Source organism: Amia ocellicauda, chromosome 12 (assembly GCF_036373705.1).
Source record: "Amia ocellicauda isolate fAmiCal2 chromosome 12, fAmiCal2.hap1, whole genome shotgun sequence".
In the NCBI taxonomy this organism is placed as follows: Eukaryota; Metazoa; Chordata; class Actinopteri; order Amiiformes; family Amiidae; genus Amia; species Amia ocellicauda.
The window spans coordinates 28,967,243-28,987,502 of NC_089861.1; the positions used below are offsets into that span (position 1 = coordinate 28,967,243).

Sequence of the window (20,260 nt, forward strand, 5' to 3'; positions counted from 1 at the left end):
ACTGTGAGTGGTTTTGTGTGTGTATGTTACTGTGAGTGCCTATTCATGTAAGTGTGTGTGTTTGTGAGTGTGTTTGGATGTTACTGTGAGTGTGTGTGTGTAAATGTGTAAGAGTTGTACTCTCCAGACTAGTTTTATTGATCAAAATATTGCAGGACTGCAACAAAAAAAACAAAAAAACACATTTCCTTTTCAAACCCACGCAAACTGGCTGCCCTGCCTATTTTGCGTCACATTGCAAAACGCAGTTCTTCCTGAAAGTCTCAAGTATTCCTCCACCCCAAAAGAAAATGTCCATATGAACTGCATCACTTCCTGCCTGGCCCTGACCTCTTGAAAGCTCAATAGTTTAGTCTAAGTTCTTGAAAGTTAAAATGTGTCCTGGAGAGACACTAAGTAAATCCTATGGTTTTCAAAGTGTTTCATAATGCTGACAGACACAGGTGGTAATTATATTATATATCAAACACTCCCCTTGCTCTGTAATTTCTGTATGGACTCAAATGGTTAATACCCCAGGCACCCAGTCTGTATAAATGTTAAAGGAGAGGACATTTGAATCCAAGCCCTTGTTTGAGAATTGTATTTTTTGCAGTTCTTGCTTTCTTGTTCTTCATTCTTTATTATTATGATGTGTTAGCAGCTGCCCTTCCCCATGACGACATACAGTTTTCAATAAAATACCCATAATGTAACGTCTGTGCCATCATCACAGTTCCCGAAAGGCTAGTTTAAGAAATAAATTATATCATATAGTCCTTGAGTGATTTCAAAAGCATATTACAAATTACAGTCCTTTTTTCTGGGGAAGTTCACCAGTAGCCTAATGTGAGTGGAGATGTGATATTATTTGTATATTGGTGTTACGTGTAGGGGTGGAAGCAAAGACTACACAATGAGGATACTTCAAAGTCCACGAATACACTTCAAATAAGGGTAACAGTGTCGACAAACAAGCAGGGGTGTAACGATTGAGACTTTTACACCGACCTTGATTGCAATCTTTTAACACAGACTATTTTCACATCCTTTTAATGACTGCTGATACACGTGCGAATATACTGGGAGCCACTGCGCTAATGGCCTAAGTCCTGGTGAACCAGGATAAAAGCGGGGAGCTGTGTACGATCGAGAGAGGCGAGGGGAATGAGTGATAGTCCGAGGTTGAAAGACAATGGCAATCTGATACCAAACAAGATGAGGACTGTAGGAATTATTTGAAGTGTGTTTGATTGAAAATGGACAGGCGTGCATGAGCGACGTCTGCTAACACAAGACAGGAGTGGAGTTAAAAACGGGGCAAAGTGCAATTGGATTAATTAATGAACCCTGTGAGTGGACATTTCAAAATGTTCCATAATGTTTCATTTCTTAACCTTACCTGTTCCCCCGACTGTTTTATTTGTATCTGTTTTTATATTGTATGGCCTTTGCTTTTTCATTGTTTTTACCTGAGCCACTAACATCTTAATAGCCAATCTTATCTGGGGTGGGGGTTTGAATAACTGGCCTCTTGGGGGTTAATTATTATTATCATAGTGGTTGGTTTGTATTACAGTCTTTCTCGATTGCTTGAGCACATTTGTCCAAACAGAATTCACTTTTTCAAAACAATTAACACACAGCCCCAAACTGAAACACATTGGCCAAAATGACACATTTCATTTGCAAAATGCACTAAGACACTCAAAAGACACCCCTAACATGGTTAACCCACTTTGACATGTCTGTGTCATTTGATTATACTATAATTAGAGTATGTACCATAAAAGTAAACATGTTATCACATCATGTGCTGTATTCCTTTTTTTCCTAAAATGTTTTGACCAAAGATGATCAATGCAGAAAGAATGTCACTCAAGAGCAGGAATATCCAGAATCAACAGGCTAGATTTTACCTTTTTTCATTTTGACATTTACAAATGCAATGATGCTGTAGATACAGATAATACAAATAAAATACTCCAAGCTGACAAATCAATCAAAACAAAGCAATGTCAAAACAGGCAACACAAATACACTATACACCACAGTCAGCCCATTTGTTGCTTTCAATTAGGTCACGTTTTCATCAAAATCACACTGGATTCTTTCCCTTGCAATGCAGCAAGGAACAAATCTCCACGCTTGGCCGTCCTCTACAGTGATTTCCAGACAACTGGCATTCATTGCATCTAGGAGAGACATCTGGTCATGTGGACAGAAATCATGAGAGTATGGTGGAGACGTTGCATCACCATTCCTGGGTGGACTGCAAACCATTCAGTACCCAGATGGGAGAGGTGGAAACAACATTGTCCGTGTGAGGCGTGTGAGCACAAATGGATTGTCCAGTCAATAATTTGCATGTAAAAATAAAGATGTTTAACATTTATTTATTACACGGGAAACAAAACAAAACAAAACAATAATAATAATAAAGCGATGTGAGGGAGGGAATGCTGGGGTTAACAAAATCAAGGAGCCATAATGTCTCAGTCTTCTTCGGGGGACTCTAGAGAGAAAACAAAAACCTGTAGACCCAGAGAGAAAAACAAACAAATAGAAATAATGCTCCTGCCCTTCAAAAAAACAAACCTTGTCAAAAACAAACCGCCTTGTCTCCGTGACAGAATTGTGAGGAGACGTTCTGTATTGTATGGGCCAGTTGTAGGGATGTGGTAAAGAACCCCACCGCTGGAGAGAGCGGTACACATGGTGATGTGTGCACCCATTTGCACATTCACAGTGGCCCTCTTACCAATGGCGTTCCTCCCTTGACTCCTTACAGGTGGCTTCACTCACATAAATTACAGTAATGTATGGGGAGTTGTGTTGCCCAGCCTCTCTCATAGAAAGGCCATGATTGACAAAAGGGTCAATAATTGTGGCACAAATGTAATCTGAAACATTAGCTCTTTGTATTCCCCTTTGAGCTACCACACCACCACCACACATCTGATCCCCTCTTCCTTTATGGGCAGCTCTACCTCTCCATTGTCCTTGCTCTTGTGCATGTACTTGTCCTTGCCCTCGCCCTTGCCCTCAGCCTCTTACTTGGTCCATCCTTCCTTGCAAACAGCTAAAATGTGAGCTCTTTAATGCATGAATAAGAACTGCTTGCTGAATGAACAATTGTGCAAAGACATTTTGCACACATGCAAAAGAGGTTCATATTCTTGGAAGTAATTTGTAATGTAATTTGTTTTGAAAAACTGTGTTTAACATTTGCATTATGTGTGAAAGATATGAGAAATTACTTAGTGTTTTGCAAAAATGAATACTGTTTGCTCATTAGGTTAAGATGGAGGTCAAGTTGACCCCAGTTTCATTAAAAGTGTCTTAGCAATCAAGAAAAACTGTAGTTGTGTGTATTTTAGTTATATTGGTAATGGTTTACCTTTAAAGGGGTTTGTAATTTGGTTTTGGAGTTGGTTTGCTTTAATTTATCTTTATTATATTGGGTTGGTAGAGGACCTCCCTGAGGTCCAGTTATTTTGACTTCCACCTCAAATTTATAGATGTGTATGGGCAGGGAAGTAAAAGGATAGAAGGGATTTTAAAGTAAGTGGCTATCTGTTATGTGTAATAAAAGCCATTTTGATTAACATCTGTTTCCCTGATTCCTCCTCATTGACTGTACCGTACTGTGCATTGCTCTCCTTCCTGGACCCCCCAGTATACTAAAGGTGGTGGCAGTGATTATGTTACCCTGGGAAGGCATAAATTGGTTTCCCTCCCAGAATAAATATGCACACGCTACATTGGTTTAGCAGTGGTGGGATTTTGTATTTTATAGTGGAGAACAATGGATGATATAGTTGAAGAGAGGTGGAAAGCACAGAAAGTTTGGGTGGGGGTGCTCAGGGATCTTGCCCAATATTTATGCCTGACACTTTTAATGGGACAAATAGAAATTGGTCTGATTGGGATGACCAATTTGAATTGGCTGCAGATGTTAATGGCTGGAAGGAAGCCCAGAAACTACAATTTATGAAGCTACTGTTGTCAGGGAGGGCTAGAGAAATATTGGGGTTTGCCTCAGAGTGCAAAAGATTATACAGAGTTTGAAAAGTACTTGAAAAATTATTTGGATATAATTGGAGATTTTGGTGATGCAGTAAGGCGTTTAGTAGTTAAAGCATACCCTAATATAACTTCAGAAATACAAGATACTTTGTACAGAGATCATTTCATTACTCATGTAGGTCAGGGACATTTAAGGATACAGTTGCATAGTGCTCGCCATACAACTTTAGAAGAGGCTATTAATTTGCCCAAGTGTACAAGCTATGGAAGTTCAAGTTAGGACTGCTGAAGCTAATCAAGATGCATCAAAGGCCTGGCAACAAGTCATGGAACAGCTGAAAATTTAATAAAGAAAGTGCAACAAATAACACCCCCTCCCCAAGTGTTGGCTGAACAGGGTAACCTGTCTTGGCGTAGGCCAAGAGAAGCCCCTCCTATCAGATATAGGGAACTAGACCAAACTAGGGTGTGTTGGCAGTGTGGGTGCGACTGACACATAAGTTGAGATTGCCCCTATCAGTCAGGAAACCAGAGAAGATGGGGGAAATAGGTTGCTCACCCGTCCACTCTGATTGTTTAAAGTGACCTGATGACGAACTGTATTCTGCCAACTTGGGAGCAGGAGTGTTTCTAAAGGGGGAGATAATGGGAAAGCCCTATCAGTTTTTATTAGATACAGGTGCTCAAGTGTCTTTAAGTTCTGTGTATTGGAATGAGCTTACCAGTGATAACCAAATTTTGTTGGAGCCATAAGAGGCCGTAAAGTAAGAACAGATAATGGAGGGTATGTAGAAATAAGAGGTGTATGTGAGTTGACCTGTACTTTTGAAGGGCAGTTGCTGAGGATGCCCGTCAAGCTGCTTTATTGGATACAGATTTCCTGACTCAATACCAAGCTAAGATAGATTTACGAAAGGAGAAGTGTGAAATACTTTTAGTGAGGGTTTTAAGTTGTGACTGTACTATTACAGCTTGTATGTAAATGTTAATAGAAGGGTGTGTACAGGGGCTTTCCGGACAAAACCTAATGGGTTTGTTGGAACCATTGCCTAGTGCATTGGAACATCAAGATATTTTAGTGGCACGTGTATTGGGACAAGTTCAACGAGGGAACATGATTGTAAGAATTGCTAATTTGACCATAGAACCTAATAATAGGGCCATTTTCAATTGATACAATGGTGGTACAACAGCTGGCTGATGGGTGTGTCAATAATTCTGTTTATAGACCTAATGAACAGGAAGTAAATGCATTGTTAAGAGTTTTAGGGCTGCACACTAGGGAACTGTCTGAGGCCGAATTGAATGCATTAAGGGAGATGCTTTGTCAATTTTTTCATTTTTAGTTCAGTGGGGGTGATCTGGGGGAGAACACATTTAACGTTTCATCATATTGATATGGGATGTGCTCAACCAATTAAACAAGGACCAAATTGAGGTATGTTTTTGCATTGACTATAGACATCTCGATTAACTCACTTTGAAAGATTTGTACCTATTGCCAAGGATTAATGATCCCTTGGATGACTTGGCCTCAGCAAAATGGTACTTCACCCTGGATATAGCCAGTGGTTACTGTCAGGTCGAGGTTGACCCTGATAGTAGAGGAAAGACTGCTTTTAACACTAAGTATGGTCTTTTTGAATTCGATGTCCTTCCATTCGGCTTATGCAATGCTCCACGGACTTTTCAAAGATGAATGGAACTTGTGCTCTCTGAATTGCAATGGACAATTTGTTTAGATTATTTAGATATTATAGTTTTTGGAAGGAATTTTCAAGAGCATATGCACAATATTCAAAATGTTCTGGGGAAACTTCGGGAGGCCAATTTAAAGGTAAAACAAAGCAAATGCTGTCTTTTGCACCAGACGTCCAATACTTAGGCCATGTAATATCAATGGAAGGAATAGCCACAGACCCTGACAAAACTGATGCTGTGAAATCCTGGCCAATACCCAGGAATGTAATGGAAGTAAGGAGTTTCCTTGGATTGGCTTCGTATTATAGAAATTTTGTATCGGACTTTGCAGAACATGCTCAGCCTTTGCATAAATTGACAGAAAAAGGCAGTAAGTTTCAATGGGACACTGCTTTGTCCCAACAGGCCTTTGAACTAAAGAGATGTTTAACCACTACTCCAATCCTGTCGTTTCAAGATACCACCAGAGAATTCTTGTTGGATGCAAGTGATTTGGGCATCGGGGCTGTTCTATCTCAAGTTGTTGAGAGCCAAGAAAAGGTGGTTGCCTATGTGAGTAATGCTCTGACTTGCCAAGAGCGCAACTATGCCACAACAAAGAAGGAATTATTATCAGTAGTAGCTTTTACTAAACACTTTAAACACTATTTGCTGGGGAAATTGTTTACTTTGGGGACTGACCATAGGTCACTTTGGTGGCTCCACTAGTTTAAACAACAAGAAGGACAAATTGCAAGATGGCTGGAATAGTTGTCTCAGTTCCAATATCCAATTGTCCACCGAGCTGGACGTATCCACCAGAATGTGGACGCTCTTTCACGTTGACGCCTTGACCGGTAGCTGAGGTGCAGGAGTTGGAGGAAGAGGTGGAGAGCGATCTGGAGCGGGCACAACATGCATTTTTACTTCGGCAATGGAACAAAGTAACCCACAGGTCACTCCTACAAGGCTGAAGGAAGATTGGACCTTGAGGCCCTATTGGAATGGTTGGGATCAGTTGCATTTGCTGCAAGGTCGACTTGACAGATCCTACTTCTGAAAGAGTATTGATAGGTTTGCATAATGATAGTATGGGTGGGCATTTGGGTATTGCCAAATTGCAGGATAAGATTAGGACCAGGTTTTATTGGCCTGGATGGTGGCAGGTAGTTGAGGAATAGGTTTGTACCTGTGAACAATGTGCAGTATTTAAATCTGTAGGCCCGAACCCTCAAGCACCTATGTGTGTAGTTCAAACAGGCATGCCCCTAGAACACGTAGCCCTAGACCTAGTGGGACCCCTCCCTCTAACTCCCTCTGGTAATAAATATATTTTGGTTATCATGGATCAATTTTCAAAATGGGCAGGAGCTTTCCCTCTCCCTGACCAGTAAGCAGGTACAGTAGCTAAGGTGCTAGTAGAACAATTCATCCTTTGTTATAGTACTCCAAGGATTATTCATACAGATCAAGGTAGGAATTTTGATTCTGCCCTGTTTAAGAATATGTGTACTCTGCTTAACATCTATAAGACCTGGACTACACCCTATCATCCATAGTCCGATAGTCTTGTAGAGACATTTAATCGCATGCTGGACACAATGGTATCTGTGTTTGTGAACGATAATGAATCTAACTGGGATTCTTTGCTTCCTTATGTAATGTTTGCATACAGAAGTAGTGTCCAAGCCAGTACCACATTTACACCATTTAGGGACCTTTTTGGTTGAGAGATTGTGATGCCCACAGATGCTTTGTTTAAGGTCTACAGAGGTTGCTGATTCTGTTGATGACTATACTGCAAAAATTGACTGATACATTGCAAACCATTAACAAAGCTGTACAGGGTCATCAAGCAAAGGCTTCAGCAAGACCAAAGTTTTGTTTATGATTTGAGGGCTATTTCACAATATTATGATTTAGGGGAACAGGTATGGGTTTGGGACACCGCTAGAAGATGTGGCAGGTGCCCTAAATTCCAGTGCCATTATCTTGGACCCTTTCTGTTTCAGCAACGTCTGTCTGGCGTGCTCTATCGGGTAATAGATGGGGTGGGACTGACTGAAGTCCTCCATGTAAATTGCTTTAAACCCTGCCTCAGTAATTCACCCCTAGGTGATGCTACCTGGAGACGGCCGCCACCATCACATCTGTCTGACAGAACCCTGGAAGGAGACAACACGTGTATCCTGCAGACTGCTGGGTGCATGTACAGTGGAGTCATTTGGGAAATGGAAAAACTGGAGGACATCTACACATGACTAAGGTGGACCCTGAGGCAAAAATATCAGTTCCAGTAGTACCACTGCTTACATGTACCAACATCAGGACCACTAGAAAAACTAAACTCAATTTTGATACTGCAGCTAGTCATGTTATGTTAATCACGGTATACAAAACATTTGAACAAAAAATACAAAATACATCAATACAGACACAAATAGATGCATGGATGTCAAGAGGGACCAGTCCAGAGATCACCCTGAGTTGGTCCTGACCAATGCAAATTTCATACTGTGAATATTCCTATTTGTAGAACACTATGCAAATCCTTGAAACAACAGGTACATTAATTATAGAAGTGTAAGCTACACAGTGGTTATTAGACTTAACTAAATCCCTTAGCATACAATATGAAGATGATCATAATTATAGTAACTGGTTTGGAAAACATGTTTTAGGAGGGGTGTCCAAAAAACTAAATGAAAAACCCATGCCACTCGCATTCAAAGTTGGTCCAGACCAGGCTGCAAAGTATGGACCACTGTGCAGACCTCGGAAATTGTACGCAGATGAAGGCATAACAAATATATTTTTCAGCAGGCATAACTATACTCTGACATAATCCCACTGGTCTGTTGCACGGACTAATAAAAACAGTAAAAACATTATTATCAGTGTAATAACAATAAAAAAAACACGTGGTCAGTATATTCAGAGCCCGCTACGCAACAGTCTTCGTACATGGAAGGCTTAACACTAAGCACTACTGATTACTGAGGGGTTATGTCACTTGTAATGTGTTCATTATACATAATTATCCCATTTACACAAAAGCACACATAGCATATGAATATGTCTATTATTATTATGAGTATAGTTTGGATAGTTTTTAGGAGTTGTGTCAAGAAAATGAAAAAAAAATGACAGGCACATTCACAGTGTGCGGTGGTCCAGAGCAGTGTTAATTTTGGCAGCTATTTTAGATTTAGTTTTAGTCTTACTATTTTGACTAAAATTCTTATTAGTTTTGGTCATATTTTAGTCATTTCATCTTTAATTAATTTTAGTTAATATTAGACAACTCCTGTCATTTTAGTCCATGTATTTATTTATTTTTCATTATCACCATGCATTACGGCTGATGTCAGATGTTTACATCAATTATTGGATGGATGTAAAACATAAACATATTGATTGACTTAATTTGAAATGTATTTGAAATCAAGACACAAACAGCTATTGTAAACTTCATGGTCACCAATTTCTGTAATTCATTTTTTGTTTGTTTTTTTAAGTTAGAAGTCTCTCTTGAAATATAGTTAGAGTTACAAGAACAGTATGAAAGCATATAGTGGACTTTATTCAAATGCAAATGTAATCCCACAATTACATTTTCATTTTCCATTTATGAACGCGTTATTTAGGTCAAAATGCAAATATAATCATGCCATTTGTATTTTTATATTCCAATACGCACATTCGCGGACAATATTAACATTTCAAATGGCTTTTGCATTAACATTTCATTTTCAAAGACTTCCCCAGCTGATACACAAAAGATTGCATGTTTAAAGTGATATTAATAGCATAAGCATATCGTTAAGCCCTACTTAGCCAAGCGCTTAACTTGGCTTACTGTACATATAAGTTTACCAATTAGATCCTAACTTCACTAATTACAAGACCCGCACTTACCAGTCCTATATACAAAAGAACAGGAGTTTCACTTCACACAATCTGCATCAACTTTACATTGATCCCAATACATTAAACCACATCAAGCGTGTTCAATGTTTAGCGAAACATACGCTTGGGTACAATCGGGTCGCATTCTGTTGGGCAGATTTCCGCGGATCTGCGCAGATATGCAGAATCCCACCGATCCCATTGGTGGAGCAGCGCAGACCGAGTGAAGGCATGCATGGTTATGATTATGACATCAAACAGCTCCCTGGCCGGCCGCCTCGCAAATTACTGTAATTTTTGTCCATTAGTCTTGCGTTTAATTTTCGTTTCGTCACATTTTAGTCAACTAAAATTAGATGTCATTTTTTTTGTTATCTTTTTCTTACCAGTATTTCGTTTGTTATCGTCATAGTTATCGTCACTGAAAATAGGTCGTTGACGAATATTTTCAGTCATAGTTTTATTTGACGAAATCAACACTGGTCCAGAGCACTCAGACTACTCGGTCGTTGTGGTCCTGATCGGAAACTATATATGAACACTTTAATACTTTTTGATTTTGTTTTTTTGTGTTTGTTTGTTTGTTTATTTATTTATTTATTTAATAAGACATAACTATATAGACTACATACTTAATCCCTTCCCCGTTATTGTATGGAATAATGACAGTAAACACTTATTATTATTATTATTATTATTATTATTATTATTATTATTATTATTATTATAACAGTAGGGCTAATAATAATTATAATAGTAATATTATATGTTTATGATTATTATGATTATATTTTGGAGTTGACAACATATTTGACAGTAAACGGGTTTTAGACGGTGTGTCCAAGAAAGCAAAAAAACATCCCAGTTTGTGCTACATGATCTGGACCACTCCATGGACCACAGCGACCAAGTGGATGACAAAATGCTACAACCCCTTGTCTTAACTTGTCGAGTCATTCCTCATTGCTGGAATAAAATATAAATTAATTCCCAGATGAATAGTCTGGTTCCTTACTTGGTTGAATATATTATTTGTTCCTTTATTGCTTTATCCGTAAACAAATTGTAATCAAATCTATAATTCATCTGTCATTAATCCGCATCGATAAAATCAATTCCAATCTTGGTCCAGGAAAAAAATAAATAATAAAATGGTCATATTAATAAATAAATAAAATGAATTATTTTTGAAAGTCATTAAAAATGGCGTCACCAGTGCGAAACAGCAGAACAGCTTGTAAAAAAACAATAGATTGAACGTCTAATTTGACACATTATGTTGTTTGCCTTGTATTATGTATAAATAAAGAACATCGTATGTTGACGACTGAAATAAAAGATAAATCTGCTATGAATAATAAAGTTGTCCGATAGATACATCCTAATACCTAATACCAGTGAAGACAATTTAAAATAAACACACAAACTCTGACACATTTTCTCCTAATATATTTATTTGTAAAATCGCAACATTTGGTATTTCCAGTAATGCATGGATGTACTTCTATTTGTACATATTTTTTTTTGCTTGTAGTTGACATTAGTAAAGCTGGAGTTCACAGAAAGAAAGGCAGGCAATATTTGTATATTTACCATATACAGATTATAGTGTAGTGAGCAGAGGGTAGTGCAGTGATCTCGAGCCTCGCTAAGAGGCCTGGGCCTTTCACTGATGCGGTGAGATCTCTGCACTGTGGTGTAGGAGCACAGAAGACAAAGGAGAAGGTTTCCCAACAGTCAGCCTGGCAGAAAGAATTGGTCAAGACATCTCTACTCTTCACTTGGGTCTTTTTATCTGTTTTCCACATTGCTTGGCTTCTAAAGCTGCTAGATGCCATTATACTAAGGGGTCTAGATGTGCTCTGGTGGCTGGTCAGGACAGGCAGGTTTGATCCATTGGGGTCTGTATTCTGCCCTGCTTGAATGACTTCAACTTGCTTGTACTGTTACTACATGCTGCATGCTTCCAACACTGTTTAATTGTGTTGTGATGTGTTAAATTGTACTGTGTCCAATTGCATTGTATTGTGCAGCTTTGCATGGAGTTGTGTTGTATTGTACTCTAGTATTTGCACTGTATTTAACACTTGTGTTGCTTTGCAGTTCTATTAATAGGACTGTGGAATATCGCTCTGTTTTGTAATGGACTGTGCTGTGGGGATCTCTGCATTGTTTTTTCACTTGTATTCTCTACCTGCTGTTGCGAGAAGCAAAATCAGTGTTTTGTGTCATCTGGAATAGACACATTTAAAAAATAAAGTAATAATTAAGAGAAAAGAACAGATCTGTATCTAAACATAATTACTTTGGAGATTCCAATAATTATACAAACATGAAGAATATTAATGATTAAACAACAATCTCTTGCAATAAGGATCACTTGTGGCAAGCACACCATTTGACAAACAAGAGGAGATATATAGGGAGAGAGGGGGAGGAGGAGGAGGGGTGTGTGTGTTAGAACAGTACTACAGCACTATATATATATAATATATATATATATATATATATATATATATAGTTATCTTTCTCTAAGAATGGATCAGTGACACCCTCTGACCTTTCCACCCCAGGCAATTAATGGCATTGCTCAGCCAGATTAATTGGCAGTGGGGGGAAAAAAGCACACAGAGACCTTGGAATAGGATGGGAGTGGGGGTGTTTCATGTTAGAAGCCATTAAGGCAGTTAAGCGAGCATGGGTGGCAGAGCGAGAGGCAGCTCAATCATAGGAGCTGAGGACCACAGATACGTAGACTATCCACAGCACGAGCACAGCGATCCCGATGCCCAGGGCCGCGTGGTTGAGGTTGCGGGCCAAGCGAGAGCTCTTCTGGGCCGCCTCCTGGTTCCCTTGATTGTTGGCATCACGGGTCTAGAAGAGACAAAGAGAGAGAGAGAGATTCAATTAAAGATAATTGTAAGAAAGAGGAGATGAGATTGGACAGAGTGGAATGAGTGGTCAAAGTTGTGGGTGGCTAAACCATTTACTAGGGACAGTGGATACCATAATTGGCTGCCTGCTCTGGGGTCACCCCGGAATGGCTATCTCTGGGATTCGCTCTGAATGAAGGGTTGAAAGTGGTCTAAAGTGTCTAGAGGAACCAAGCTGGGGGAGGGAGTAGGAGTGGGAACGAGAAGCTAACCTATTACACTTCTCAATCTGGTCAGCACTGTTGGTGTCCTTAACTGGTAGTGTATTGGTTGTGGCGAGCATACGCTTTGTGACATGCGTTCACTGAGCGTGCAGCCAAAAGAAACAAACCAAATGAAAGTGGGGTTGTCGCTGCACCTTAGGCTAATAGCCTATCCCTGGAAAAATAAAGGGTACCTGAAATAAAATAAAGAGGGAGGCTTTCGCGTGTGTGCGTGTGCAGGGGGTGAGTCTCCTAGCAACCCCGTGTGTGAAAGATACTTGAAGGGACGTCAACAATTCCAAAAACTGGTAATTAAAAAAAAAAAAAATCCGACCATGTGGTAAACCGTTATTGTCCCAGAGCGCCGCTGTTACTGGCAGGACACCATGCTCTGCCCTCGCTCTTTGTCTATCTGCTTTATCCAGATAGGTGAACAGGGCCCCTCTTTCTCCCCGTCTCTCTCTCCCTACCCATGATGAACGGATATCAAATTTCCAAGCTCTCCCCCCTAGCCTATCCCATGGGACCAGTTCTTACACACTCTCTCGCTCTCCCTCCCCCTCCCTTCCTACTCGCTCAGTGTCTATCGTGTCAAGATCCTATCCAATAACACAAACACATGTGTTTCGGGTTTCATATTATAATGTACTGAACACCCCGTCACCATCTTAACTTCACACCAGCTAATACAGTCACAACGCACAAAGCACAAACTAGAGCAGACAGTGTTGGATTCCTCCCCCAGGATAAAGAGAGCAATTTTGATGCCAATTTCCTGCAATTCTAAACTATTTGCTGGGGTTGTTACTAGCCTTATGATGCACATTGCTATCAATTCAATGTTTATGCATATATGATATATAGGACAGCAGTGATTCAATCACCAGAGGCTCAAATTGACTAAACTCGTCGTAAAATCGACTAATCACTAAATGTGTTAATGCAACACAAGACATACATGGAGTCTTCATGTAGTCACTTTAAATTACGAATGGTAAAAAAGAGGAAATATTCATGTGTAACATGAGCCCTGCAGACAGAGCATTCTGGCACAGTGGCTTCAAAGTCATCAAACCTTGCTTTATGTAAATGTAAACTAAGGAAATGGTTTCGTTTCATATGAATTGTACTTCGGAGGCAAGTTTTAAGTCTTCTTAAACCAGAAAAGGTGGATGAGCAGGATTAAACCAGTAAAACATAAAAACCTGACCAGGCGATAAGTGCATTTGTATCAAGATAACCAAGGCTTATTACAAACTGCCTAAATTGTTTTTAGGGTTACTTTGTAAAATAACAGAATGCCTTTAAGCTGTTTCTATATTGCAATTGTAATCCTTAATGTCTCTAAAGTGTATCTTTTTCTGTCTTAATCTATCATTATTTTCACATTCCACATTGTTCTTTTCACACTTTGAATCTGCCTGGGTTTATGTTGGCGTATTTTGATTGCTTCTCTCCCTAGGTTGCTGCTCCTAAGTAGCTTCTTGACGTGTTCTGCATTTTTGTTGTTTATTTTTCTGACCACTACTGTACCTGTTTGTGGTAAATGATTATTAAAGTGTACAGAACATGTACATTTAAATGTAATAATACTTTCCCAATATGCTTTAAATTCTGTCGATACATGTCAGATGTTTGTTTGAACCTTTTTTTCTACAAGCTACGTTGTTGTAATTAATCACTGCCTATCAAGGTTGAATACTTGTATGAACATCACGATGTTAACACGACATGCACTAATAAAAAGGTAAAGTTAATCAGTAGATTTATGCACAAAACTACCATTCTTACTTTCTCCACCACTGACACAAATCTCTCGTCATGTCAGTAAAGCCACCCTTGCTGGACAGATCTATTTGGTAATGGATTATGGGAAACTCAATATCTAAGTGAGAGTCATTCTCATTTATAGCATGCTTAGGTTAGTTACAAATTTGTTTATTTTGCATAGGCTAATCATTATAGCCTTTATTACGAATGTATTGTCATAGTTATCAGTGACAAAAATGTATGTGTGGTGGGTGGGTGGCAAAGAGATAGATTTTTCCTTATTGAATTGAAGGTTTGTGGTTTATGCGCTACACGATATAATCCTACAGGCCTAATATAGTGAAGAGGTGCGGTAAAAGGAAGCATGGGAACTGATAGGGAACAATTAATGGGAGGAAAGAAAGAATATATGAAAACAAAATGTTTCCAAAAGGCAAATTGGGTTTAGGCATTATATTACTATGTGTACGTGTGGTGGGAGTTTATTATGTTTGATTGTTTATGTATTCATTTATTCATTAGCACAGTTGTGTAGGATCTGTTTGGACATTCAAAACTTTCAGTTAAGCCCCTAAATACCACATTTCATGATGCAATGCTACATCGTTTCCTGCCAGCTTTTGTTTAATTGGAAGAAACTATGGCAAGGGTGAAGAACAGATAAGTAATTACATCATTTCATTCCCTTTTTTTTGTGTTTTGTTCGAGTCAACATGGTTTTACCTCTCAGGGCCTCCAATAACTACCTTATTAGTGTCCTAAATAATGCCTTCAGCATGTCCTACTTTGCACCACACTAGACGTGGTGGGAACCTGATGCCGTTGGAACATCTATCTGTCCCCACAATTTGTCAGCCTGTATATCACACAGGGAGTGTGAACTGGAGTTGGACTCTCTGGCAGTAGTGGGTGTATGAGCTGCTTGTGAAGCAAGTGCCAGATACTGCTGACATGTGCTTCATGTGACCTGTATTACAAAAGTTCCTGGTTAACTGTGACTGAATCTTTGTAACGGAGAGTTTCTACGCTGCACTGCACTTTACTACACTGCACTGTGTAGCATGAATAGTCACTCAATCCGCTATGGATCCCTTTGAGTTAATGTGAAGTTTAATTGCTAACGTTTATTATTATGATTGGGGTGACGGACGGAGGCGGGGATGACTATCAAAAACCACAAAAAACATTCCTATTGCCCTTCCAGTAAAATGGCCTTTTTGTTTGTAAGCGAGAGAGAGAGAGAGAGAGAGAGCGGGCGAGCCAATGTCAGCCCAACTGCCTTGTTTACACTCAATGCCTTGAACAAACACACACACAGAGAGACAGATAGAGAGAAAGGCAGAGTGAGAGTGAGGTAGCGAGAGGGGGAGAGGGCTATGTGTGAATTGGCTGCTTTTCTTGCCAACATTGGAAACCACCAACCAAATAACAATGAGCTGCCGTGCATTGAGAATGGCAGAACTAAAAGTGACAGGGGGGATGTGGAGAAAGGCTATGGGGGGAGGGGGGTGTATCACACACCCAATCATTGTGCCAAAATTAAAGAGTTGGGATTTTTTACATGATTTGATATGTTGTGTAAAATGTTTTCTGAATGAACCCTGATACCCAGAATAACGAATATTACACATGGGTCCCTCCCAATCAAGCACATGGGGTCCCCTTATGAACCTCCAGGCCTATGGATGATACTGAGGTACTTTCCCCGTACCCTTACTCCATATTCTCAGACACTCAGTTGTGTTATGTATTATCTGAACAAGAAACAAACAGTGGGCCGGAACCAGGGAAGAAGGCCAAGTCCACACACCCCCAAGAATGTTCCCTTTTGAGCAGCCTTGTGTGTAGGAGTTCATAATGCAATTGTATACGCTATGAAAATCAGCAGGTTTTTTTGGTGTTACTGTGGTCAAAACCAGTGTGACGCACAAGCGGATCACAAGTGGTGTTGAAACATTGCATGGAAAGCTTCCATGTGGTCTTGGCCTACATCTGTCTTCATGTTAACTATAACCAGAGCGTACTGCCTCCAGCCAACCCACACCCCTGCTTGCAAACCCACAACACCTCTACTTGTTAAAGGTGCAGGCACAGGTGCTATCTCAAAGTCTGCCGTACAAGTTGCATGATTAGTTTTGCATTACGTGTCACGAAAGGAATGTAGAGTTACTACTACTACTACTACTACTACTACTACTACTACTAATAATAATAATAATATGTACAGTTAATTTGAAACAATGTTATCTGGGCTATGTGTTCATGTTTAATAAATAAGCTACTGTTTGTTAAACTGTCCTGTTCCTGTAATTACAGATCCCGCTATTGTTTAAAGCCGCAGTTTCAGTTATGCTAATTGTAAGATAAGAAAACGCTTCACTTTAATATAACCTGAATTTGCAGTTAGCAACAGTGATTACAATATTTTTCCATAATTGGCAGCAGTTTGGAGTAGTGGTTCGGGCTCTGCTGTTGTACATTTCAGCAAGGTAGTACCTAGATTGCTCCAATAAAAACAAAACTGTATGAATGTTTAGTTGTATGTATGTACATATGTACAAATAACGTGATATATAGTAACAATAGCACGTCGCCCTGGAAATGTTATACAAATAATGATTGGAGTGCCAATGTTTCATTGATGGTGTCCCTATATCGGACTTACATTGAATTGCGGTGTCTGCGATGACTGTGATGAAAGATCCATTATAATTATCCCAAATTCGTGTAAATACCGCAGAGCAGAAACACTTTGCACACATAGTGTATTTTAGTAATGGTATAAACAATATTCGTGGTAACCTGCCACCTCTCCCTAACTGTTCAAACCTTTTTAACCCACTAGTTAAAATTGAAGAAATGGCCAATTTAAAATGTAAGCAGCGTATTAAATCGGAGCCAACTTGGCTGCAGTCAGTAAAGGCCGATCACTTGGGTTATCCTCGCCCCTCCCTGCCTCCTCTCTGTGCAAACACGACACCTGATACGACAGGGGCCGGACATACGAAAATGTTCCTGGAAAAATAATGATGATAATAATACGGGTACTACATAGCTCTCTCTCCTATGTTTAATTGTTTTCTTGTTTTTTTACAGTCTAAACCATGTCAAGGTGCTGCCACCTTTGATTTTATCTCAATAAAAACAAAATCAACCACAGGGACAATAATAACAGTAATAACAGTAATTGAGTTGAATATTACTTTCTGCCTATCCCGCCGCTGCTGCTGTTGTTATCATCTCTTGACTAAAATAATGATTGGGGGTATACAATTTTCTCTCTGGTGTTTTTGATGCTGGGGAAAGTGGAAAGGCGTTGCTTACGAGCGACAGCAGTTTATCCAGCGCACATTTTAAAACGACAGTTTAGAAATGGAACAAACAAATAATCTCGAGGCTCTGTTTTAAATATACATACAAGCACAAAAGTATATATGATGCTTGGGTTTGGGGGAAGAAAAACTAAAATAATTTTGACACATGAAGGGCTGAGCTAGTATAGGGTTTTGTGGTTGCCTGCCAGGAAAATGCACAACATTTGGAAACACTGTACTTCCCCCAAATATAACAGATATGCTCCTCTCCTGTCTCTCTTCCCCTTATCTCTCAGTCCTTTTCCTCTTCTCTCCTAGATTCCTGTCCCCACCCTCCTCCCCCTCCTCTGCTCTCATTCTCTCTTTCTCCCATTTCTCTCTTCTCCTAAATCCCCTTCTCCACCCCCTCCTCTCTCTTTCTTTCTGTCTCTCTACTTCTCACCGTCTTACTCTTTGGCACCCAACCAACACTCTCTCGTTCATCCCCAGCGTCTCCTTTACCCCAGCTCCCACCCCCCCAAACTACAACCCACTCTCTCACTGTCTCTCCTCAATCTCATGTCGGCCCCCTCCCCCACAACCACATTCCCTCTCCCACCCCCCCAACCCCCTATCTCTCCCCACACCCTCTCTCCTGTCCAATCCCTTCCACATACTGTCCCTGCCTTATTACAGTTTAGCACAGTAAATATGTAATATATAATAACAACAATAATTTGTTCACAGCTGTCTCCAAAGGCAGCAAATGTGGCAATTAGGCCAAATAATACACAATAGGATGTTAACAAACTGCGACATGCAAAAAGATACAGCGCAAGATTCCTTTATAGGGGAAGTAGTTGGCTTGAACAAAAGTGGCAAAATGGTCACAGTTTTGCATCCCTATTCCTCTGAGCGCTGAACTGGATTAATGGTCACCTTCCTCTCCCATACCCATGAGATGCTGTTTTTGCTAATTATACAGCTGAATATAAACATGCAGTGAGGAGCTGGGACCAAAAACACTGCAGGCATTCACAGGGGAGAGACGCTAAGTCATCACACTGGTAAACGTTTATAAATGCACAGCCATCACTCCACGGAGCCCAGACCTCCCCAGCAGCGCTGAATTGAAGCGATTGGCGCTTGCCTTGGTGTTGCATTTTCAACCCCCCACATTCCCCTTCCACTCACCGATATGGAGTAGATTAATGCAGCTATCCCCAGGGGCAGACAACAGCACAGCAAGGTGAAGATGGAGTACCCCAAGTAGTCAGGCAGTGGGTGTTGCAGTGGTGTCCGGGTGACAAAAATGGTGGGTTGCATGGTGACAATCCCTCCCTGGGGGGCCATGGTGTATTGGCCCGGGGGGTATGGCTGTCCTGGTTGTCCTGGTTGTCCTGGCTGACCGTACGGCTGTCCGGGCTGGGGGTAAGGTACCCCTCCATACTGAGGGGGCTGCGCATATCCCATCCCAGGCTGGGCGGGGTTGTCCTGGTAAGCTGGAGGAGGGGGGTACCCCATCCCGGCCTTGTTTTCCGGGTTCCATCCTTGAGGGGGTGCGCTGGGGTTGCCACTGGGGTCCGTTGGGTAAGGATATGGCTTGCTCATCCTCAGGGGAGAGTAGGGCTTATTGTCGCAAGAGAAGAAAATAAAAGAAGTTGCCAAGAAAGGGTTCTCTCTCTCTATCTCTCTCTCTCCCTCCTGCAGTCTGCCTCTGTGTCCCAGGATCTGTGTCTGTCTGTTTTTGGTCTATCTTCTCTCGGTTTCTTTTTCACTCTTTTCTTTAGTCTTTAGAATGTTTTAGTTTGCCCTGGTGTCGTTTACAAAGATCCTCCTTCTTTTTTCTCTTTCTCTCTCTCTCTTTGTTTTCTCTGAATACTGATATTTACAGAGAACTCTCTCTCCCTCGCTCCCTTTCTGACTGAGTCTCTCTCTCTCTCTCTCTCTCTCTCTCTCTCTCTCTCTCTCTCTCTCTCTCTCTCTCTCTCTCTCTCTCTCTCTCCTTCCTCCCCCAGCTTATAAAGGCGACTTTACGGTAAAGAGGCCAGAAGAGGGGAGGGGGTGGGAAGTCTGAATGTTGGGGGAGGGGGGGATCTCTGTCTCTCTGTAGACATAGTGGGTGTTTTCACAGGTTTGGTTCGTTTCAGCTGTTTTAAGTGAACTCAAAGTGGTTCGAAAGTGTTCACAATCCAAACATACTCGGGAGTGCGGTCCGTTTCAGGTGCACAGTGTGGTTCTCTTTACCTATGCATTGTGACCACGAAACGCTCCAGGTTCTTTGCTTTAACAATCCCTTTTCCCATTACTTTCACGGCCCTCACTGCTTATCATACATAGCTCAGGTGCCTCAACAACACTGCGCGGTCCGCTCAAAATCGAAAAAGTCACGGTTGCTGCTGGACGACAGCACCCCTCCAGAAAGGCAACAAAAATCTAAAAATTACATACACATGGTGTGTTT

At 40.6% G+C, this 20,260-nt stretch overlaps 1 protein-coding gene across 1 annotated transcript; it reads right to left on the bottom strand.

Moving 5' to 3' along the window:
• Positions 1–11,031: 11,031 nt before the first annotated feature.
• LOC136764866 (uncharacterized) lies at positions 11,032–19,773 on the bottom strand. Its single transcript, XM_066719220.1, has 2 exons — positions 18,991–19,773; positions 11,032–12,471 (listed from the first exon to the last, which is right to left on the bottom strand). The coding sequence occupies exons 1-2, from the start codon at positions 19,405–19,407 to the stop codon at positions 12,319–12,321; spliced, it is 570 nt and encodes a 189-aa protein (XP_066575317.1). The 5' UTR covers positions 19,408–19,773; the 3' UTR covers positions 11,032–12,318.
• Positions 19,774–20,260: the final 487 nt, after the last annotated feature.